The sequence below is a fragment of the Phycodurus eques genome, chromosome 1 (assembly GCF_024500275.1).
Source record: "Phycodurus eques isolate BA_2022a chromosome 1, UOR_Pequ_1.1, whole genome shotgun sequence".
Taxonomy (NCBI): domain Eukaryota; kingdom Metazoa; phylum Chordata; class Actinopteri; order Syngnathiformes; family Syngnathidae; genus Phycodurus; species Phycodurus eques.
This window is the reverse complement of record NC_084525.1, coordinates 48080009-48103119: the sequence shown is the minus strand read 5'-3', so window position 1 is coordinate 48103119 and position 23111 is coordinate 48080009. Positions and strand designations below refer to the sequence as shown.

The 23111-nt window shown below is 43.6% G+C and overlaps 4 protein-coding genes and 3 non-coding genes across 13 annotated transcripts; 3 read left to right on the top strand and 4 right to left on the bottom strand.

Moving 5' to 3' along the window:
- Nucleotides 1-7709: 7709 nt before the first annotated feature.
- Nucleotides 7710-13377, bottom strand: LOC133412817 (uncharacterized). 3 transcript variants are annotated; one of them, XR_009769802.1, is made up of 3 exons: nucleotides 12729-13377; nucleotides 11364-11537; nucleotides 7710-8482 (listed from the first exon to the last, which is right to left on the bottom strand). XR_009769802.1 is itself a non-coding variant. In XM_061696483.1 (2 exons), the coding sequence occupies exons 1-2, from the start codon at nucleotides 9031-9033 to the stop codon at nucleotides 7794-7796; spliced, it is 870 nt and encodes a 289-aa protein (XP_061552467.1). In that variant the 5' UTR covers nucleotides 9034-9722; the 3' UTR covers nucleotides 7710-7793. The 3 variants fall into 3 exon arrangements, 1 of the variants encoding a protein (XP_061552467.1); XR_009769801.1 differs by having other exon boundaries at nucleotides 11364-13377; XM_061696483.1 differs by lacking the exons at nucleotides 11364-11537; nucleotides 12729-13377 and adding an exon at nucleotides 8853-9722.
- fkbpl (FKBP prolyl isomerase like) lies at nucleotides 12850-15382 on the top strand. 2 transcript variants are annotated; one of them, XM_061696447.1, is made up of 4 exons: nucleotides 12850-12913; nucleotides 13190-13388; nucleotides 13475-13737; nucleotides 14160-15382. In XM_061696447.1, the coding sequence occupies exons 2-4, from the start codon at nucleotides 13220-13222 to the stop codon at nucleotides 14802-14804; spliced, it is 1077 nt and encodes a 358-aa protein (XP_061552431.1). In that variant the 5' UTR covers nucleotides 12850-12913; nucleotides 13190-13219; the 3' UTR covers nucleotides 14805-15382. The 2 variants fall into 2 exon arrangements, with proteins under 2 accessions (XP_061552431.1, XP_061552437.1); XM_061696453.1 differs by lacking the exon at nucleotides 12850-12913 and adding an exon at nucleotides 12920-12992.
- A 768-nt stretch (nucleotides 15383-16150) lies between these two features.
- Nucleotides 16151-16223, bottom strand: trnaf-gaa (transfer RNA phenylalanine (anticodon GAA)). The gene has a single exon. It is a non-coding gene; the product is annotated as a tRNA-Phe (tRNA).
- A 59-nt stretch (nucleotides 16224-16282) lies between these two features.
- On the bottom strand, nucleotides 16283-17794 carry ebp (EBP cholestenol delta-isomerase). 2 transcript variants are annotated; one of them, XM_061696512.1, is made up of 5 exons: nucleotides 17660-17794; nucleotides 17258-17560; nucleotides 16909-16945; nucleotides 16699-16829; nucleotides 16283-16604 (listed from the first exon to the last, which is right to left on the bottom strand). In XM_061696512.1, the coding sequence occupies exons 2-5, from the start codon at nucleotides 17550-17552 to the stop codon at nucleotides 16384-16386; spliced, it is 684 nt and encodes a 227-aa protein (XP_061552496.1). In that variant the 5' UTR covers nucleotides 17553-17560; nucleotides 17660-17794; the 3' UTR covers nucleotides 16283-16383. The 2 variants fall into 2 exon arrangements, with proteins under 2 accessions (XP_061552496.1, XP_061552486.1); XM_061696502.1 differs by having other exon boundaries at nucleotides 16699-16847; nucleotides 17258-17555.
- Nucleotides 17795-18297: 503 nt separating this feature from the next.
- On the bottom strand, nucleotides 18298-18369 carry trnah-gug (transfer RNA histidin (anticodon GUG)). The gene has a single exon. It is a non-coding gene; the product is annotated as a tRNA-His (tRNA).
- Nucleotides 18370-18584: 215 nt separating this feature from the next.
- trnae-uuc (transfer RNA glutamic acid (anticodon UUC)) lies at nucleotides 18585-18656 on the top strand. The gene has a single exon. It is a non-coding gene; the product is annotated as a tRNA-Glu (tRNA).
- Nucleotides 18657-19351: 695 nt separating this feature from the next.
- Nucleotides 19352-21726, top strand: ccdc115 (coiled-coil domain containing 115). 3 transcript variants are annotated; one of them, XM_061696524.1, is made up of 5 exons: nucleotides 19352-19580; nucleotides 20186-20289; nucleotides 20396-20502; nucleotides 20583-20774; nucleotides 21590-21726. In XM_061696524.1, the coding sequence occupies exons 1-5, from the start codon at nucleotides 19476-19478 to the stop codon at nucleotides 21715-21717; spliced, it is 636 nt and encodes a 211-aa protein (XP_061552508.1). In that variant the 5' UTR covers nucleotides 19352-19475; the 3' UTR covers nucleotides 21718-21726. The 3 variants fall into 3 exon arrangements, with proteins under 3 accessions (XP_061552508.1, XP_061552517.1, XP_061552526.1); XM_061696533.1 differs by having other exon boundaries at nucleotides 20161-20289; XM_061696542.1 differs by lacking the exon at nucleotides 21590-21726 and having other exon boundaries at nucleotides 20566-20695.
- The last annotated feature ends 1385 nt before the right edge of the window (nucleotides 21727-23111 follow it).

Genomic DNA, 23111 nt, shown 5'->3' with positions numbered 1-23111 from the left:
CAGACTTGATACAGTTGACAAAGGAGACTCCTCTCTTGCTGTTCCTTGTATTGTATTCACCTTTATAACAATGTCAGACTCTACACAGGTATTTGGCACAGAAGTGGATATGTCTTGCGCAATTGACCCCGGTTCAGATATATCGTCTGTGTCAGATGTAGTGATGTCTTCATGTGGTTGTGACACCGCTCCAGATAGGTCATGTGTATTTGGCACTGGTGCCAATGTGTCCTCCTGTGTATTTGTTACTGGACCTGATATAGTTTCTGCATTAAATGACAGGCTCTTGTCCTTTGCCGATGACACCCCTGTCAATATATTCTCTGTACCAGATATATGGATCTCTTCATGTGATTGCAGCCCGCCTGTTTTGCTCACAACGACTGACACAGTAGATGAATCCTCTCGTGCTGCTTCTTGGCATGTATTGATTGTGATGACAATGTCTGACTCTACATAACTAACTGGGGCAGGGACGACTATGTCTTCCGCGCTTTGCACTGGTCCAGATACATTCTCTGCATTTGGAACAAGTTCAGATATGTCCCCTGTCTTTGGTATTGGTTCAGGGGAAAGGAGCTCTTCATGTAGCGATGACATTAGTATATATTTGTCCTCCATATCAGATACATGCATCTCTTTATGTGATTGTGGCAATGACACTGAACCCGATATTTCCCCTGTTTTGTTCATAACGACTGATATTGTGGATGAACTTGATGGAGCAGACATTGGAGATTCCACTCCAATTGTTTCTTGGTGTTCTTGTCTTTTGTTGATCTTGATTAAGATGTCAGACTCCACACAGGTGATAGGCACGCGAGAGGATGTGTCTTCTGTAATCGACAGTGATCTGGATATGTCCGTTGTATGTGGCAATTGTTCAAATAAGTCCTCTGTATTTGATGCATGGATCGTTCCCTGTGATTGTGACATAGACAGAGGTCCTGAATCTGACATGGACCCTTCTGTTTTGCTCACAATAACTGATACTGTGGATGTACTCGATACAGTGGACATAGGACACTCGTCCCTTAGTATTTGTTTATTTTCTTGTCTTTTGTTGATCCTAACAGATAAGTCATACTCTAAAACCGTGCTTGGAACAGGATAGAATATGTCTTCTGGAATTGGCACTGATGTACATATATCCTCTATATTCAAAGCTGGTTGAGATATGTACTCTGTATCAGATACATTCATCGCTTCACATGGTTGTGACATTGGGCTCGGTATGTCCCCTGTATTTGATGCCTGTTCAGCTATGATGCCATCTGTATCAGATAAAGGGATTTCTTCACGATGAGAGTCCTCTGTGTCTGAGGCATGAATATCTTCATGTGATCGTGGCAATGGCACTGGTGCACATGTGTCCTCTGTGTCCGAGACGTGAATATCTTCATGTGATTGTGGCAATGGCACTGGTGCACATGTGTCCTCTGTGTCCGAGACATGAATATCTTCATGTGATTGTGGCAATGGCACTGGTGCACATATGTCCTCTGTATCCGAGACGTGAATATCTTCAAGTGATTGTGGCAATGGCACTGGTGCACATATGTCCTCTGTATCTGAGACGTGAATATCTTCATGTGATTGTGGCAATGGCACTGGTGCACATATGTCCTCTGTATCTGAGACGTGAATATCTTCATGTGATTGTGGCAATGGGACTAGTGCACATATGTCCACTGTATCTGAGACATGAATATCTTCATGTGATTGCAGCAGTGACACTGGTGCAGACGTGTCCTCTGTCCCACATGCATAGAGCTCTTCGTGTAACTGAGGCAATGGAACTGGGGCTGATAAGTCCTCTGTATCAGACACATGAATCTCTTCACGTGATTGTGGCGATGACACTAGTGCAGATATGCTCTCTGTGTCAGATACATGGAACTGTCTAAGTGATTGCGGCATTGACAGTGGTCCAGATACGTCCTCTGTTTTGCTCACAATGACCGAGACATTGTCCGAACTTGACATACTGGATGTAAGCGATTCATCTCCCATTTCATCTTGGGTCCCTTGTGCTTTTTTGATGCTGTTTAAGAGGTCATGACTTGAAACAGTATTTATTATGTCTTCTGTATTTGGCCCTGATCCAGATATGACCTTTGGATGTGCTAGGAGTTCACATATTTCCTCTCTCTCATATACAGAACTCCCTTCATGTGGTTCTGGCACTGATTCAGAACGGTCTTCTGTATTTGGGACTACTTTAGTTGTTTCAGATATGGAAGTCTCTTCCTGTGGTAACAGCACTGATCCAGATATGACTTCTGTATCATATACACTGATCTCTCCATGTGATTGTGGCAATGACGCCGGTCCCAGTATTTCCCCTGTTATGCTTACAGTCACTGATACAGTGGAAGAACTTGACACAGCCGGTAAAGGAGATTCCTCTCTTGGTATTTTTTTGGTTTCTTGTCTTTTGTTTATTTTAATAGAGAGAGTCATGATCTCTTCTGAAATTTCCTCTGATCCAGATATGTCTGTAATTGAAGCTAGATCCGTAATGTCCTCTGTATGTGATACTGCGATCTCTTCACGTGGTTGTGGCATTGTTCCTGGTATGTTGTCCCTATTTGGCACTGGTGCAAATATGTTCTTCGTATCAGATGAGGACATCATTTCATGTGCCGATGGCACTCGTCCAAATGTCTCATCTGAGTCAGATACAGGGATCTCCCTGCGCGATTGTGAGACTGAAACTGCTCCTGATATGCCTTCCATTTCAGATACACAGATGTCTTGGTGTGAATGCGGCAATGACAGCAGTCCAGTCTCTTCATGTTCTGATGTCGCTTGTCCAAACACCTCCTCTGAATCAGATATGTGTATCTCTTTTTGAGATTGTGCCACTGACACTGGACCACATATGTCCTTCATATCAGATACATAGATCTCTTCCTGTGAACATGGTAGTGACACTGGTCTAGGTGTTATCTCTGTATCGGATACATGGAATTCTCCATGGAGTTGCGGCAACGACACAGCTCCTGATAGTTCCCCTATTTTGTTTACAATTACTGATATTTTGGCTGAATCTGACAAAGTGGATATAACAGATTCAACTCTCACTGTTCTTTCATTCATTCTGTCATACCCAGCACCTATTTGTTCTTTAACTGGCACTGATTGGGTGATGTCCTCTGCATTTTGCATTCGTTCACATGTGCTCTCTGTATCCGATACAGTAGTCGCTAACCTTGGTACGTCCCATGTATTTGATAGCGATCCTGATATGTCTTCTGTATTTGGCATTGACATGCCAGATGTGCATTGTGAATCAGATACATGAATCTCTTCATATGAAAGTGGCAATGACACTGGTCTTGATATTTCCTCCGTTACGTTCACGACGACTGATAGAGTGGATGAAGCTGATACAGCGGACATAGGCGAGTCCGCTCTGGCTGTTTCTTGGGATTCTTGTATTGTGTTGATCTTGATGATGATGTCGGACCCTTTATAGGTAATTGAAGATATGTTTTCTGTAACTGGACCTGATCCTGATATGTCCTCTGTACTTGGTACTGGATTAGATAGGCCCTCTGTATCAGATGAAGGGGTTGCTACACATTGTGAAGCCACTGATCCAGATGTATCCTCTGAATGAGATAAATGAATCCCCCCATGTGACTGACACGATGAAATTGGTCTTGGTATTTCCCCTCTTTTGCTCACAGTGACTGATACAGTGGATGATCTTGATATAGTGGACATTAAAGACTCATTGCCTGCTGTTTCTTGTCTTTCATTGACCTGGGTAAAGTCACACTCTACACAGGTAGTGGGTACTGGAGTGTATACGTCCTTTGTATTTAGCACTGATGGTAGTGGTGCAGGTATTTCTTTGGCATTGGTCTCATTGAATGACACAGTGGCAGAGATTGATGAACCTCGGACAGAGGATGTCGCCAATTCCTGCACTGGCTTTTCTCGTGTCTCTTGCCTTATATTGATCTTTCTTAGGAAGTCATACTCTGAAAAAGACAACAAATATTTACATGAGAATTTAATATAGGCTGCATTATCGCACAGAAACAAGGTGTTTTTTTTTTCCAATACGTGAATCATCCTTGATCATTACAAACCCTGACAAAACTGTATTCAGGTCACATCTTTTCGCAAAGAGTATGGCATTCCCTGTGCTTGTGTGAGCTGTCCCTGAGTACTTTACCCATCTCCCAAAGGTCAAAAGCATTCAAATGAGGACTTTAAATTGCAGTAGGTGTAAATTTACTTCCCCCAGCAATATCGTATTGTTGTTATGCACGTAACTCCCACTACAATCTGTGTCGATGGTCCAACTTTGATTTGGTCAACTTTCAAAATGAAATTTCCCATTGAGATCAGTTAAACATTTGAAATCATTCCTTGCCAAGTCCGAACCATCATCATCATAAAACCTGCACAGTTTTTTAATGTATAACATTAAATTATTAAACAAGCATTAAATGCTCTTCCTTTTAATCGTAAGTGAGAAGCTAGCTAGAACTAGCAGCGAGCTAGTCGGTGGATTGATAGTTGGTGCGAGAAGCAAACGTAGGAGTCTACATCTTTGCTTTGCGCTCCATGTCAGAAAGCACAAACAAATGGACTCAAAAACTCGACACTAAAAACAAAAAAGCCTCTTCACAAAAACGTGTTACATCCGCCAGCTGGGAGTCAATTGAAGCCAACAGAATGGGACCAAATCAGGAAGTAAACACTTTCCAAAGCAGTACGAGTGCTAAACATGGCTTAACAGAACAAGTTTTTCTGTTCTGTCATTAATATGACTACTGGCCATCATCTCCAAATATCATGACAGTCCATCCGTCCATCCATCCATTTTCTGAGCCGCTTCTCCTCACTAGGGTCGCGGGCGTGCTGGAGCCTATCCCAGCTGTCATCGGGCAGGAGGCGGGGTACACCATGAACAACCAGTTCAGGGCACATACAAACAAACAACCCTTCGCACTCACAGTCATGCCTATGGGAAATTTAGAGTTTCCAATTAATGCATGTTTTTGGGATGTGGGAGGAAACCGGCATGCCCGGAGAAAACCCACGCAGGCACGGGGAGACCATGCAAACTCCACACAAACGGGGCCGGGGTCCTCAGAACTGTGAGGCTGACGCTCTAACCAGTCGGCCACCGTGCCGCCATCATGACAGTCAAACCCTCAAAAAAGTACTTGGACACCACCAGAGTCTTCCATCCATCCATCTTTTTTCTGTACCGCTTTTCCTCACACGGGTCGCGGGCGTGCTGGAGCCCATCCCAGCTATCTTCGGGCGAGAGGTGGGGTACACCCTGAACCGGTCGCCAGCCAATCGCAGGGCACATAGAAACAAACAACCATTCGCACCCCGGGGCAATTTAGATTTATTCAATCAACCTACCCTGCATGTTTTTGGGATGTGGGAGGAAACCGGAGTACACGGAGAAAACCCACGCAGGCACGGGGAGAACATGCAAACTCTACACAGGCGGGGCCGGGATTTGAACCCCGGTCCTCAGAACGGTGAGGCAGCTGCGCTAACCAGTCGGGCACCGTGCCGACACCACCAGAGTCTTTTCTGCTTCAAATCTGAGTCTGTCTACTTGACGGCAATTTCCCATGGATCTGACCACTGTCCTATTTTCAGAGTAAGTAAGTGTTGCCTTATCTTTGCACAGGAGGCACATGTGCTCTCTGTAACTAAAAACAAATCTCCTAAAAGTGCCCCAACCGCCGCTCTACTAATCAAAACACTTGTGTAGTGTAACTTGCAGGCCCAACCTCTCCTCTTCCGGACACGGACTCAAATATCCAAACTTTTGGTGTAACCAAGTGGTTATTGCGGTCATATCCGAAAATATGAGCCAGAACACACGTGCGGTTAATCCTTGCATTGTACATGAACCATCAAAACTATCGGTGCTGTTAAGAGCAGTGTGGCGTGTCATGGTACACAGGTCTGGTTTGCATATGCTGTACGCACGAAGTGACAAACGAGACTTACCCCATTGCTCTTGAAAGCGAAAGGCAACCTCGTTATCGCTTAAGTCTGCTCCTCCAAACCTCGACATGTAGGTTAAATGCGTTTCTAAACATCTTGGGATGTCGTCAGGCTGGGATAGTATTGTCGTCCTGGATGTACACTCAATCAGACTTTTCACGCCAAATGATAACGGATTCTTGGAATCCATTTTAAACAATGACAACCGTCGGTTCTTTTAGAAAACCTTGTGTGTGTGGCTCGGTTTAAGTTTTAAGAACATGATCACTCTGACGCTCCTCTCGTAGCAAGAAACAAAGACTGTGTCAGGGATCAACAATTGCTTTTAAATGCATTCCTCGATGGATGTAAGTACTTGTGTCATATTGTGTGACATCACCCAGCAATGAGGTCGCATTGCATCACAGGGCTGTATGTTGTCATTGCGTTACTTTGCAGCATTGAAAGCCACATTTTCCCACCTAGTGCTACTGTGCAGCTCGACCTGATCAAGCTTATGTTTCCACTATGGGGCATGCCGACATTATCCATACATGCTGCATCTGTGTCATAATTCGACGAATCTTTCAAACGGCGCCTTTGTTAACACAGAGGTGACGATTCTCCTTTAGCCAAAACGACGGACAGCGGGATGGAACGCTCCTGTCAGCGATGAACCCAACGAACGCATGCTGGGCTTTTACCAAGCATTTGGGTCGGCGTGTTCTTCTCATCCAAAATTATCAAATTCGTTTGCGTGTGTTTGGCTTGGCAATGCGTCTCAGATGGTCACAATATACACTTTTCTGGAGAAGTCTTATCAAGCTCATCTTGAAAGGTGTGTTCCAACATGTCAATAATAAGATAATAAGCATTAGCATTAGTTGTTGTTGTTGTTGTTGAGCTTGGAACTGTGACAAACTATTTTTTTCAAATGTGTAAACCTAACTTGTGATACAAATAGTACTGCATCAATACAACCACGCGGTGTGATATTATGTTTTTTTTTTTTCTCCCAATAGACTTGTTACTGTCAGACACACAGCAAGTCTTCCCACTCGAGGTAGGGAAGCACAACGCCTGAATTAGCTCCTCCCTTGGACCACGTCCGCACAAAAAAGACATTTTCAAAAAGTCATTTTTTTTCTTTTCTTTCTGTTTCGGCCTTTCGCCCACATGCAAACATGCTTTTTTTGTCTTTAAAACTGTTCCTTTGGAAATCTCAAGACTTTCCAACGCTCTTGCCTTCACTGTTTGCGTGTGCATGAGGAAAAGTGAGCTTTTTTGTTTGGCTGGCAATGTGCGCTATTGTCTCATGTACGAAAGGCTAACCCAGCACCACTGTTATCGTCTTGTGATCGCTGCTTTCATTTCATGCCGTTCCAATGTCAGGCGCGAGTGCCACTTGTAATGCGCGCAATCATAGAACATTCAGCCGATGTTACATTTTCAGCCTTATGATTGGCCCGAATGCGCGTGAGCCACAAATGTTGCTGGATATATATATATATATATATATATATATGTATACTTTTTGGGGGGTGGGGTGGGGTGAGCTAAGAACATACAACATTTGAAAAATATACTATGTACATGTAAACTTGTGAACACCTTACTGACAATAAGATTTCAGCATTCCCCTTCATCCACTGTTCCACATTTTATTTGCAGATTTATTTCTGTCGTTCCTCCTCCTTTACTTTTAGATCAATTACAGACCATTAAGAGTTGGTTCTCACTCTCACTTTATTTGATCAGGATAAGCAACCGGGAGGTAAATTTAAACGAAGAAACATTCTACACATCATAGTCGCGGACTATACCTTAGGACTCAGTGGCATGAGTTCTGGATCAAAAATCATCCCTCCTTTGGGTCTGTACGGGACTCTTATCTCAGATCCAGGGCCGACCTCGGGTTTTTTAACACCCCGATACTTATGGACTGTACCAGTTCTGATTGGCTCTAATTTCCTGTCCTGATCAGACTGATCTTTGGATTTATGATACAAGCAGTCTTCCAGCGAGCAGGTGAAATTGTCACTGTTTGTTTTGGGCGTCTTTTTCGCCTTCGGCTTCTTTTGTGGAGAGGCTTTCTGTGGGGAGTTGGGCGAGACGGCTAGCTGGGGATGTTTGAAGGTCTGCAGTGCTTTCCTCTCCTCCTTTGGGTATTCACTACACGCTACTTTTGCTTTTGTCCCCTGGGAAGGCGGCTTCATCGGCAGCTGTACGACGACGGGTCCCGGACACTTTTTAGCCGATTTTGTCTCCTTTTGACTTGGGATCCTGATTGTAACAGCCTGTTGTGACTTCTTTCTCTGCGATGATCCACATATTTCCACAGTACCAGATAGAGGGATCTCTTCATATGGCAGTGACACTGGTACTGAGAGTTTCTCAGCCCCAAACAGAGTTAATGATCTGGAAATGGACAGAGAGGATGCAGACAATCTGACTCCCATCTCTGCGATTTCTCTTTGTCTGCTGATGGTCATCAAGAAGTCGCTCTCTACGAAGGACAATAAAGAATTACACACCTTATGTGCATAGCATCTGATTATGAGTATTGTCGGCAAATATCTCCCACAAATATAACCCGTTTTTCCAGGTCGAAAGTTGACGTCAACCCTTTTCATACCATCCTACAAATAGAGGTTGATTGCGTGCTGGCGTCACGCAATCAAGGTTTCAGTGAAGTGTGCACCAAAACCTTGAAAATCAAGTGTTTGGACCCCATGGAACTAACCATAGGCATATGGTAAGGGTCAGCTTTAAAACAGAATCTAGCTTTGTTTCTCCTCTTAGCTGGACATCTAGTCGGCACGTTTCCATATTTACTGATTATTTGTATTACGTAGCTCACTCATAAAAAGACTTACCCCATTGCTCTTGATATCGAAAGGCAACCTCTTTGATATCTGTTTGGTCGGGGCCTCCAAATTGTATCATTTGGCTCAGATGCGCTTCTAAAAATTTGGTGATGTCGCCTGGCTGTGACAACAGCACCGCACGTGAAATGCACTCAAGCTGACTCCTAATTCCGTACGGTAACAGATCCATTTAGATTATGACGAGGCGCCCAACCACTCCCAACGAATATTCTCAGAGGCACGGACGACGGGCACTCTGCCGCGAATCAGCAGTGGCATTCAGACGCATTCCTTGCGGATGAAAAAGCTCGTGTCATTAGAGCGAACGAAGCATCTTATGTGACATCGCTCGGCTCAAGGAGGTTGTGTGACATCACAGGGCTGTGTGATGTATGAAACATATCAAAATCTTGTCTTGCGCAAGTTGGTCACTTATGGACCTGTAGGAAATGTCCCACAACAAGCTTCCGGATCGAGTCTAGGGAGCGTCTGTCGTCGTTTGTGTGCCTAGCTTGACAACTCCTTGCTGAGTCAGCTGTACGTACGATTTCTGAGCGAAATGAGATGAACTGGAATGTCGAGATGAAGTTTCGGTTGGTTGACATCACACGTATTTAGGATTGCTTTGATGGAACTGGGGGGGGGGGGGGGAATTCGACAGGGCTTTCCTGTGTCACCTAAATTGTTTTCGCTGACCAATACCAACTTTATCCCACTTCATAAAAGCAAGTCATTTCTCTGAGCGAACTGGCACTCAACACTTCCGTGTTTCTAAAAAATAGTGGTCAGGTAGATGTAAACATTGACCCGCTACACACCTCAGCAGTCTCAGGTTGAGTTTAAATAAGACGCAAACGTGAATTGTTTCAACATTTCAAAACTAAAACAAAAATCAAATATCTCGGACTCACAGAATAATCTCTCTGTACAACCCAGAACTTTAGTGCAATTGGGTCATTTATTTAATACAGATTCAATTTATGGATTCTGACAGCGATATTTCAGGATGCCATGTCATGGATTTTTTGTTGTCTAATGTGGACATTTTTTTGAACTTTTCTAAGTATTGAAGAATGCACAAACTAGCCCTTTTTAGCACTTTGAGTCACTGCCTGGTCCATGGATGTTTTATGCCCTGTACATTTGAATCTACAAATGCATTTATTAAAAAAGAAAACAAGGTCAGCAAAAGTTGTATCATATTTTTTTCCTATTTAAAATTGACACAGACAGACAGCCAATCTGTCAGCCACCTCGACTACCCAACGTCACTTATTTGTTTGTTGTTGTTGTTTGATTTGTTGTTGTGATTAGTTATTTGCCGTTTTTTTTTTATTCTTTTTTTTTTTTAACTTGGTGTTGTGATTTGCACTTCGGGGGCCACCGTAAATATGATCCAAATCCACACTCCATTTCAGAAGATGGCGTTAAAGTTGTCAGCCAATCGCGAAAGGGAAGCAGAACAACACAGATATGAACAGGTAAATATGACAGGCCTAGTTTGAGCTGCATGTCTGTGGTGACACTAAGCTAGGAGGGTCAAAGTCGTCAGCGTATTCTGAGTGAGGCATGCCAAAAGACCACGGATGCCAGCACGTACTGCATACACTTGCGTTCAACACCTAACTACTACGATATGGAAACATTTTTTTCCATTTTTTATTATACAATAAAAAATGCACATAATACATACACAGAAAAGCCATTTTACGAAATAAAATAAACCCAGCGGGGAACTGGAAACTGGCCTTCAATAGGTAAAGAAAAAAAATATTTGTTTTCTTCTTCAGATATTTATTAATAGCACACGCTTTGGTGTTGACAAACAAGTGAACCCCATGAAAATCGGTCGCGAAATGATTAAGTTACGACAGAATTTCAATGTCCATGCGTTGCCTTTGATGGGAACGTCGACCTCCCCAACATGGCCGCCACGTAGGCATGCCGGTTTGCCCCCAGCTATTGTACATCGGGGCGTGTGAGCCCATGCTAAGTGCTCACCATGGTCAACCAAAACAGTTTCCCTGAGAGCTCTCTCCACTTCCTTATAATACTATATAACTATTACTTTATAGAACATCAACATAGTACTGTATTAATACAAGTTAGAAATAATATATACACATCTTTATTCCTATATACGCTAATGCAATAATACGAACGATGACATCAGTAACAGCAGTATCTTGGACATGAGTGAAAAGAAAAATGATCGACGACAACAAACAAAACAATGTATAAAAACACTGTATATACATATAAATGTATTTAGTGTCCCATATAATAATGATTTATATTGATACTACTACCTTATATTTTGTAATGATCATGACTCCAAGTAGACATGTAATGTAGTTCAATAAAATATCCCCCCCCCCCAAAAAAAAAACTACAAAAGATGCTAATTGGGCAAAACAAAGTTTCTCCAGGTAGTAAGGTCGTGAACATTGTGCAAAAAGTGTAAATATAAAATGTAAACGATAAAAAGTGTTATCAATTGAACTAATCAGGGCCTCAAACCTTTGCTGGGCTGACTTCAGTTGATCCAGAAAGTTTTCGCGACGCCTCAGACTGGCCTCCTTGGACTCACGGAGGAATTGGAAAGCTTCACCTTGCTCCTGCCTGCCGTGTTGGTGCTGGAGCAAGAGGCAGGGTGACGCCCCTAATTTTGTGTATACTAGCCACGAAAGCCACCTTCAAAAATAAAAGCCTCCAAATAATACGGGGATAATAAATCTGCACATCAGAGACACATGAACAATTTGCACTGATGAACAATTAGTGACCGACAACGCTTGACTTCAACAATGTAAAAGCAGCAAGGACTCAGAATTCCATTGTATTTAATAGATCACTGATAGTTGTGTGGACACCTATTAATTGATCAAGGCGATCATTTATGCCGCCTTGTTGCCCTCACAATCGTTTCTTGTGACTCCACCACATGCACTGGAAAAATAAATAAATAAAGCGGTCCTTTTGAATTTACTTCATTTGAACATGTACATTGGTGGCACATGATTAAAATGACTTTTTTTAATAGGAGAAGATGGGTAAATTAAGTCATTTTAATCACATGAAACCGATGTGCATGTTCAAATTAAGTAAATTCAAAAGGACTCTTTTTATCAGTCCGGATGACTGAAGGAAATGTGCTTGGATTCCTGCTTACGCAGAGTTTCACACATCTGGATATTTTTGTGCGTACGACGTTTTGTGGATTTGAGCGTACGCCATGTTTTAGGAGGAAATCCACGCTGGCTTGACCGCAGCGAGAACAAAGGGGCCAGGAAACAGTCGCCCTGTGTGGATCCAAATACAGGCCAGCGCTGATGTTCACATAAACGTTTTAAATAAAACAATTTGAAATAAACTATTTCCCCACCGTTGTTTTTTTTTTTTTTTTTAAATCACAAATATTTGGGAATAAAATTTGAATCATAAAATATGTTCAATCCAGATTGGGGATATGATCGTTGTAAAAAAAAAAAAAAAAAAAAAAAATTGATCGTTTAAAACAATATTCAGAATGTGCAGACGTCATTCACTGCCACAAAATACTTGACTTTTAAACATAAACATTAGCACGGGCTGCACCGTAGCTCGCATTTACCCCATGAAAAGGGTCTTTAGCACTCCAGCAATAATACCATGTAAATCGGCCGATTTAGTGTGACTATACTATAAACTATACAGAATTGATAAGAGACTGATTATTACAGGAGCTTCGATTTACTGTTTACACTCGCAGCAGCCATCTTTGAACGCCAACTCGGGGTCGTGAGGGGGAAAAAACGTGAATTCCCCGACTTTCCGAGTGCAAAACATTCGACTTCTTCTGGAATCATATTTGTGCCACAAAGACTCACAGACAATAGCATTCACCATTTTGAAACGTCCGACGAGGAACGCTGAAATTCCAACTTCCGAGCTCGAATGGAAAGCAGGGCTTGTGTTTAGATCAGTGCTAAACCTCACCGACAGGTGGCAGTATCGTTGAGCGTGTCACCGGAAAAGCAACAGCGAACAAGTAATAGAAGCCAAGGCGAGGATCGCTTTTTTTTTAATGGGTAAGAAATGATTTCAGTTGCACACCTTCTACATTTTGTAGAAGAACGCCAAGTCCGTATGTGTGGCTAAGCCGAGCAAGTAAGCACGTCCGCCCTCCAGCTCGGCGAAGGAGCGGTTAGCGCGTCTTCATGTTGTCCTCGTGCTTGCAATTTTCATCCGAAAGGCAATGGCGGCCGATATCTGTTTGGTTTGGACGATTGGGTTATCATTGAGATGTTTCAAACGACTTTCCCATGGTAGAAAACTAAGGATTGTGCATTTTCTGTCTTTTCCAGAATCTCAGCTAGGCTGTCCTCGCCGGAGGGATGGATCCGGTTCAAGTTCTCGAAGCGCCGCAGTGTGACGCCGCAGCTGATCATCACGATGGGGTTGACGTCACCTCTTGGGTTTCGGTGTGTCCCAGAGGCCTCTGGGCGGTCCAGAAGACGCTGACGCACTCGGGGAGCCAACGGAAAGTTTTTAATCCAGGAGAAGGTGCCCGCACGATGCGTTTCTTTCAGCTTTGCGGAATGTAGTCGAGCATCTGTTTTTTTTGTCCCCTTCTTCTTTTCTTCTTCTAGCGCCGTCGGCCGCTTACAGGCCAAGGTTGGGTTCACTGTGTCGTGTCCGCGTGTGCCTCAAAGGTGGCACGTGTCAAGCCGTCAAACCGCCATCTGCAAAAGGAGATGAGACCCAGCAAGGAGCTGTACGCTTTCCACAGCGCCGGCTGGACTCGGTTCTCCAGCTGGAGCTGGGTGACTGGACCACGCTGAGACTTGGGGAAGGTCATTGTGATGTCACAGAAGCCTGCGTGGAGGCCATGAGAGCAGGAGACTCATGCGAGGTACGGCAATAACATCATCATCATCATCGTCGTCACTGCGTCGGATTCGGTAGAGCAGACCGCTTTCCCATAAAGCAGTATTTTGATGGACCGGCACAGAAACGACAACAATAAAAATGTACAACTCACCGTTCTGCTGAATGTAGTTGTAATTAGTGGGAGCCCTCTTTAACAAGCTGGTCCCACTTTGGGGTAATTGGAGACAACGACGAGGGCTGAAGGATATGGACAACATTTTCATATCGCTATTCATGCAAGATATCTTGATATTGATTTATCTTTATACTATAGGAGTGCGTTCATGAAAAACTAAGCTTTTTTTTTTTTTTTTTCACCCCCAGAAAAAAAGATCTCACCGCACGCTAGTATTATTTCTTCTCACACGTGCAATGCCAGTCTAACATTTTTGTCTTGCTACTCAGATACGCCTCACTCCAGCAAATGGAGTGGATGTGTGCGCTTCGCAGCCCGTGCAGGAACTACGTGCCACCGTGGAACTCCAAGCTTTCACGCCGGGGAAGGAATCCTGGCAGATGTCACCTGGTGAAAAATGGGAGTGGGTGCGGTCCCATAAGGAGAGAGGAGGCCAGAGGTTCAGAAGCGGAGACTTGTGGGGAGCGTCGGACAGCTACAGTCGCGCCCTCAAACTCGTCGTCGCCCTGCAGGGCTGCGAGGCGGACGGAAAAGAGCACCAAATGGAAGAACGAAGCGCGACAACCTCCGAAGATGGACCGAGCTGCCCCACCGTCCGTCAAGTGCGCAGCATGAAAGCGGAACTTCACTCCAACTTGTCACTGTGCCAGCTCAAACTGAAGCAGCCGGCGCGGGCTAAAGAAAGCGCTGCGAAGGCCACACGGCTGGAACCCGGTGGCGCTAAAGCTTGGTACCGACTCGGCCGAGCCTGCCAGACGGTGAACGAGCTGGAGGAGGCCCGGCTGGCCTTCGGAGAACTCCTCAAGCTGGAGCCGGAATCCACGGCCGCCGCGAAGGCGCTGAAAGACATCACGAGTCAAGAGAAGCGGTCCAATGCCCAGTTGGGACAGAGACTTAGTAAAATGTTTAGCTAGGATGCAGTCAAGCATCTTAATACTGTCATACCAACGATGATGGTTGTTTTGCGTGCTTCTCCATTGTCGTCAGCACCTTTCCTCGTGTTGTCAGAAGAGGAATGTGTTATTCACGAGGTGCAAATTTTACAGAATTAGCGGGGTGTTGTACGGACATAAGACAGCTACTGTATGTCTGGCGTATTGCTTCGGCAGATGGGTGCGGTAGTTTAAGGCCGTCTTTTTTCACCTCAGCCAAGCAGCCCTTCGTGCCATCTCGGATGGATGACTGTAATGCACTTTACTTTGGAGCCGGCCAGTCCTCCCTCAAACATCTCCAGTTGGATCAGAATTCTGCCGCTCGCCTCTTAACTGGAACACGAAAGAGGGAGCACATACAGTTGTGTGCATAGGTTTACATACCGTGGCAGAAATTGTAGGGGGTAATATGAATGATGACTAAATGAGCACAATCGTCGTTTTATTGCCGTTTTGTTTACCGGCTGTGCGGTTCTGAAATCCCTTGGTTTGATTTGAACCGCATTCAAAATAAAATGTTTTGCATCATCACAATTTTGACTCACTGTGATTTTGCCTCAATTTTGCAAATCTTACACTTTTGCCTCACTGTGGACTTTTCAAACCCACCTTGAAACGCTTTTGTATTCCCTGGTTTTCAACACAGCATGAGACTTGTCCTTGATGTGTGTTTTTTTTTGGGGTATTTCTCAATGCTATTTTATGTTAATGTTTGTATTTATGTGCAGCACCTCATTTCAGCTGTGGTTGTTTTTAAAGTGCTCTATAAATAACATTGAGTGGCTGAGGTGCCAAAATAATTTTACAGGTCCATCTTTTAAATTTGCCGATGGTAGAAAAGTTCATTTATTTCAGTCCTCACGCATTTAATAAATGTATATGAATACATTTAAAGTAATTAAGATGATAAAGATCAGATAAATTTAAAGCAATTAAATAAAGTACTTGGGCAAATACTTTTAGTGCAAGTGCCTGCCTAATTTCTACATTCAAAATTAATTCAATTTTATTCTTCAATGATTGTTACGTAATATTCTACTTCCGAGATATGGTGAAATTTGGGTTTCGTTTGCTGTAAGCTATAATCAAAATTATACGTGTTGTAAGAAAATCATGGAGTGTTTCACTCCGAGTGTGTGCGGTGCATCTCTGTAATAAGAGTTTACATTTTTTTTAATTGCCCTACCTAACTTCAGCTTTTGGCGCTGTTCGAATTTGTCGAGAAGTGCCTGTCTTGGTTTTTGAGCGTCCGGCTTCCCGATTGGCGCGTATTTGTCACGAACGACCACTAGGTGTCGCGCATGAGCAGCTGATTACGAGGCGCAAAATGCCGAAACCCGGGATCGAACCAGGGACCTTTAGATCTTCAGTCTAACGCTCTCCCAACTGAGCTATTTCGGCACGTGATGAAATTATGCTTCAACATTCAGAATTAAATGCAAAACAAAATTCGTTGTGAAACGTTTTATTGAAAGATCTAGTCCCACACATCACAAACATTGCAATCAAACGGGACCGACCGTTTCGCATCGTCACGTGTCTTTGGTGCGCTTTCTCGTTCTTATCGGCTCTTCGACTTGTGAGACTTTCTCCCATCCGAACGCGTCTGGGCGGCTGACAACTGTCGCCAGGCGTCCGCAATGAGCATCAGCGGTATGACGACCCACAGAACGTTCATGAACACAAAGTAGAACCAGAAGTAGATGGGGTGTCCCAGCTCACTGTGAGCGTAGCCCTCTCTGTGCTCCAAGAAGAAGTACAGCACAGCTCCATACAGCTGGCCTGGAAGAGGATGGCACAGTATGGGCCCGTCAGACATACATAACAGGAAACGGGCGCAACGCAATACCGCGAACGGGCGCTCGAGTCTTCTCACCGAGTGAAAGAATGAGCTGCAGGACAAATCTGTAGGGCTTGTTCGTTAAGAAGGCAAACGCAGCCCAAAAGCTGATGGGTCCCCACAACCACGCGGTCACCGTCTCCATACACACAGTGAAGTTATCAGCTCTGGACACACAAGAAAGCCTGTTTGGAGTCAATCGGTACATCTCCGTGCAGACATTGGATGATTTGATCACAAACTCACATGACATAGCGACTGTCCGCTTTAGAGTACTCTTTCCCTGCGAGAAAGATCCAAAAACACATTTTTGACATGACAAATTATGCACACACAAAAAAATGCTTGTTACCGCATCAACGCTTAGCAAAACTTCGCGTACGATGCGGACCCCTTTGGAAGCGAGAAGATCCCTTCAGTAAATACAATTACAAGCGCACTATACAGAAACACAGAAACAGAGAGACTGGAAGAGTCACAGAAAGGCGCTGAAGTGGGCATTCGTGCAAACGGATTGCTGAATTGATGGCTCAAACGTCTGCGGTGGATGTTGCCCGACATTTTGTGAGGAGCGAAAACACTTCTTTGGACTCACACAACTGCGACAGGAAGCTTTGATCTCCTGGGATAACATCGTAGTAGAGAGAGAACCAGCCCTCGACCACGCTGTGGATGAAGCCACAAAGGGCGAACCAGCACACGGCCAGGCGCCGCGGGGTGCCCAGCCGGCCGGCGATCATCCAGGTCCCGAGCAGGAACGCGGAGGACGCAGAGAAGAGGAACGTCAGGATCTCCGCCATGGATCGATCGTTGGCCACATACGCGGGGATGACAAGATCCCTGGGCCAGTAGGGATGAAGAGGCGCGGAGGAGGCTGAGGCGGCTTCCATCACCTGTTCTGAACATGGGAAGCAGGGAACTCAATAGCTTGCACGCGGACGTCACTCGCTTGTGGTGCACGTTATGATAGCGAACTTCATCAATGAGTAGGATTTACCTTCGAGCTGGTTGATTGTGATGACACTGGCAGACAAAATTAGGTTTCGCGTTTCAAATGCGTCTTTTGCGCTTACTCGTGACGAAGAGCAAAAGACCCGAAACTTGAGAAGAAATGCTGCAGTTGAAGGAAACTGCCATGTGCAGCGTGTAAAAAAAAAAAAAAAACTAGTAATAATCTCAAAACACGCAGAGCCCGCGGCTGACCAATCAGACTGCTCCCTTCGTTGGGCCACATAGCACGTGATATATACTGGCTAGCCGATTGGTTCGTCGTCTCGGAACATGAACGTCATCGATGGAACACGCCAATCGGAAAAGACATCAGTCAATGCCACGAAAGTGCTGCACATTTGCGATGCGTAAAAAAAACAAAAAAAAAAACAAACAAACACCCTGAAAAAAAAAACTTCCTTCGGTTCCACCAGGTAAATGTATGATACTCAACTTGTGAAAGTGAATGCATTGAAATACGAGCTATCCCAAAGGTAACGTGCATAACGTACAACAATGAAACGGACACATCTGAATGGGACTAAAACATGTAACAATGGAATAGTTATGATGCTTACGATTAAATGATAGCAGAACAACGCAAGAAAAAGACAGCCGCCCAAGCCGTGTCAGGGACTTTCACCCTGCCGTGACCCGGATTCGAACCGGGGTTGCTGCGGCCACAACGCAGAGTACTAACCACTATACGATCACGGCGAGCTACCGGGTGACATAAACGTCCATCAGAAATGTGGCATTATAAAACTAAATCACAATCAGATAATTTTTTTTTTTGATATAACTTACTGATATACTACTTTCGTCAGTACGTAGTTGACGCGATACATTCATTTGTTCATTATTCATATTCATTGAACTGATACATTGATTGAAGTTGATATAAAGTCACACACGTACTACTTGTTAGTAGGTCCCATATGGTCTAGCGGTTAGGATTCCTGGTTTTCACCCAGGCGGCCCGGGTTCGACTCCCGGTATGGGAACGATCTCTTTTGGCTTTTTTGGGGGGCTCTTTTTGGATGTTTTGCACCTATCCATTCATTCTCTAAGCCGCTTATCCTCACAAGTCGCGGGGGTGCTGGAGCCTATACGTGGTACACCCTGTGCAATTATTTTCAAACAACAATCTCACTTGCCTAGCTTCGAATCTATGGGATAGATATATATATATATCTGTATATAAAATATAAATGTGTTATTTGTTACTCGTCAATTATTATATAACAGATTTTTTTGCAATTGTTTGTAATTTCAGAAATTGGAAAAATAGTTATGCCACCGTCTGTTCCTTGATATCCGCAGATATAGACTTCAACGCTCAGATAAGCGTTAAGATGAGAATGACTTCTGATTGTAATTAACCAACATAACATAATTTTGCCAATGTTATTCACCGTTTTTTTTTGGCTAACGGTTTCAGGTTCTATTTTTTTTTTTTTGTTAAAGAAAGTGGCTTTCTGAAGCTCAGTCAATTTACTTGGGGTTGGTTTACAGGGAATATGTGCCACATTAAATATGGCGGACGCGTGACGTCTTGCAGTAAGGAGCCAACTCACTCAATGAGGCATCGTACAGGACTTGTCTGTGCGTAGAACTCTTTGCGTAGGACAGCCAGTGAAAAACCAATCGAATTTACGATACAATATCACGTGACAGAGCATACACCACGTGATATACTGTCACGTGACGCATTGCGGTAGTTTCGGGTCCTCGTAGTAAATTTGTCTGTTTTGTGCTCGAGAATCCAAAGACGGTAGCGAAGACTTAACGAGAATCCATTTAAAAAAAAAAAAAAAAAAGATATGGACGAATCTGCTCAATTACTGGATGAAAAGATGCTTGCTTTCATGGTCCAGATGGAATTACTGGAGGAAAAACGAGCCCGTCTCAACTCCCTCATCGAGCAGGTAGCGACGCAAAGATAGCCTTGTTTTCTATTTAATGGGAGAGCCAATGTGAATTGTGGCCACAGTGGAGATTATACACCGCGCACGAAATGCTCGTTGATAAGCGGTGGCTCCGTGCTCGGCAGTTGGGTCAAACAAATCGAGCGCACCTTCTCTAGAAGTTGTACGGCAGGTGTGGAGAACGTTTATATATTAAGACAGTCTGGCCTTTATATAAATAACAAACAAACAAATAAATAATAAAAGCTTTACCCTAAGGACGTCGCGTACTGCATGTTCTATCGAAGGTGCGCTCCATTTGGTTACCGAGACGTCCAGGTTGTTTATAGGAACGATATGACACCCACAAAGGAGTATTTCAAGCACACAGTATTTCGGGGACACGAATGAGTATTTTGTGGCCACAAGTTAGCATTGTGTGTGCGCGTTATATGTACGCACTGCTTTCCCCCACCATGTCATATCTGTCTTTTATCCTCAAGCCAGGTTCAATTCATTATCTGCACCAGTAATTGTGGGCAGCATATTGCTCTCGTTTTTGTTTTTAATGTGTTCCTTTTGCTCCGCATGTGTCATGCAGTCTCACCATTTCCTGCTCTCTGCAGGGATGGTTCTTCATTTCCAAGGCGCGATATTCCATGGGGAACAAGCAAGTGTCAGCTCTTCAGTATGCAAGTGAGATAAAGCCACTGGTTTCTCTTTGTGTAAGGTGAGAAAGCCAGTATGATGTAGATATTAAATCATTTCTCACTGATTCAAAAAGGACGACTGTTAGCTTTTTCCATTGGTAGTGATTTGACTTTATGTGTGTACAGAACACTTGCTCACGAAAATGTCGAGTTCTGCAGTGAGTCACCAAAGTATAATAGCGAGTGTCATAACACCAATGCACCTGTTGAAGACATTGGCCCACAAGAGGAAGGTAGGACTATGGTCCATTTTAAAATGTATGTCACATCGTTTCACACCATTTTCTTCATTTTAGATTTGTCCCCCCCACAGGCATCAGAAGAAGAATAAAACCTAAAAACGTTAGCGGTGAAAAGGAAGCAGTTGAAGAATTAAGTCGTAAAACATCACCTGAAGACCCTCCAGCCTCAAAAAGCGAACAGAATCCTCAGCGAAACCCACTTCATTGGTTTGGTATTTTGGTGCCACAATCCCTGAAACAAGCCCAGTTGTCATTCAAGCAAGGTGATGAACCAAAGTCCAAATCGAATTTGTTCAAGTAGAAGAAAATGCCTTCCTTAGCTGTTGACATCCACATGCATTTTTGTGTGCGCTCCCTCTAGAACCGGTGTGTCAAACTCATTTTTGTCGCGGGCCACATTGTAGTCACGGTTGCCCTCAGAGGGCCGTTGACTGTGAAACCATACAAATGTTTTGTCACCTCATTATTACATCCACACAACAAATTGATACCTAGTTTTGAAATCAGAAGTCAAGGATAATAGTTTGTTCAAGTTACCATGAACAGAAAATGCTTGCAATGTCTCAACGCGACTATTTATTGTTATGATTTTATGAGAATTTGAGCAATAGTCATGGAAGTCGACAAAGATGATTTGCTTTCGCTGGCCACATGACATGACTTTGCGGGCCAGATTTGGCCCCCGGCCCTTGAGTTTGACACCTGTGCTCGAGAACCAGGCTTTTTGCGCAAAATTGAAAGTATGGAATTTGATTTCATAAATTTCCAGGTATGGAAAATGAAAAAAAAATATATATATTCATGTTTCCAAGACTGATACAACCGCTCTGTTTTCTAAAACAAAACAAAAATGACATATTTAAACAAAATTAAAAAAAAAAAAAAAAAAAAAAAAGCCTCACCGTTATCAGCTGATCATGTAAACCAATGAAATTTTCATGACATGAATGAATTTATTACATTATTCTTATAGTAATTATTATCCGCTGATGATGTACAGCCCGAATGTGTCAAGTAGTAGATTACACTGCGGACAACTAATGAAAGCCCATTCTTTGTGCTCTCTCTTTTTTTAAAGTAATTGAGCTGTCTGCCGAGATTGCAACTCTTCAGGTGCTCATTTTAAACACCAGGCGAGAGCTAAAGCGCTGCTTTCGAGAGAAAGATGAGAGAACGAGGACAAAGGATGACAGACCAGGACGCTGAAGATGCAAATGATAATTTGGTTGTTCTCGATTTATGAGTCATGCTTCATTGTAAATGTGTTGTTGACTGTGCTTGATAAAATCTGCAGTGGGGGGAACATATAAAATAGTAATTGTAAAATCAAGATGAGCCTAGTTGCCTTGATTCAAGAATCAGGAGCTTTGCTGAAACTATTTTGGAATATTCACCTCCGGAAAATACAATAAATGCCCGTTCCTCGTTTGCTAACAACTGGACATAAGACTAGCAAGCGGAAGCTGAGTAATTGATTGTACGTTCCAAAACGCCAAACCGGTAACATTTATTGCTATAGTTAACACTTTATGATGAGTGAATCATGCTACCAACGTAGCGGCCGTGGTTAACGTCGGCTTGTTGAATTGCTAATGCCAGCTGACTACTGCTAGCACGATTGTACATTCCAAAACGCCAAACCGGTAACATTTATTGCTATAGTTAACACTTTATGATGAGTGAATCATGCTACCAACGTAGCGGCCGTGGTTAACGTCGGCTTGTTGAATTGCTAATGCCAGCTGACTACTGCTAGCACGATTGTACATTCCAAAACGCCAAACCGGTAACATTTATTGCTATAGTTAACACTTTATGATGAGTGAATCATGCTACCAACGTAGCGGCCGTGGTTAACGTCGGCTTGTTGAATTGCTAATGCCAGCTGACTACTGCTAGCACGATTGTACATTCCAAAACGCCAAACCGGTAACATTTATTGCTATAGTTAACACTTTATGATGAGTGAATCATGCTACCAACGTAGCGGCCGTAGTTAACGTCGGCTTGTTGAATTGCTAATGCCAGCTGACTACTGCTAGCACGATTGTACATTCCAAAACGCCAAACCGGTAACATTTATTGCTATAGTTAACACTTTATGATGAGTGAATCATGCTACCAACGTAGCGGCCGTGGTTAACGTCAGCTTGTTGAATTGCTAATGCTAGCTGACTACCGCTAGCACTGCTATTTTGTCGAAGCATTTCTTTTTGTTAGCGAAGTGAGGCTACATGGAAATCTTGCTTGAGGTTTTAAAACTGCAAACTATCCCTGACAAGTGCCTTTAGTTGTATTTGTTTTGGCACATTACACTGGCATTTAATCTTTAAGAACGGTTTGTTTTTAAACATTTATTTATTGAACGAATGAGTGAATTTACAGCATGCACGGCGGCTGCCGCCACAGTTCGTGATTTTGACAGTTGTGCGGCATAGTTGCAGTACGAGTAGTAGTCGGAGTACAACACAGCAGACGATATTGTCTGAAACGCGCTGAGTGACGTCAAGAGTCAAGAGACGGCGCATCGGTTCAAGCGCCAACCGGAAATTACACTTGCATGGACTTCCTGTTCCGCAATCGCGCACGCGCGCGCGCTC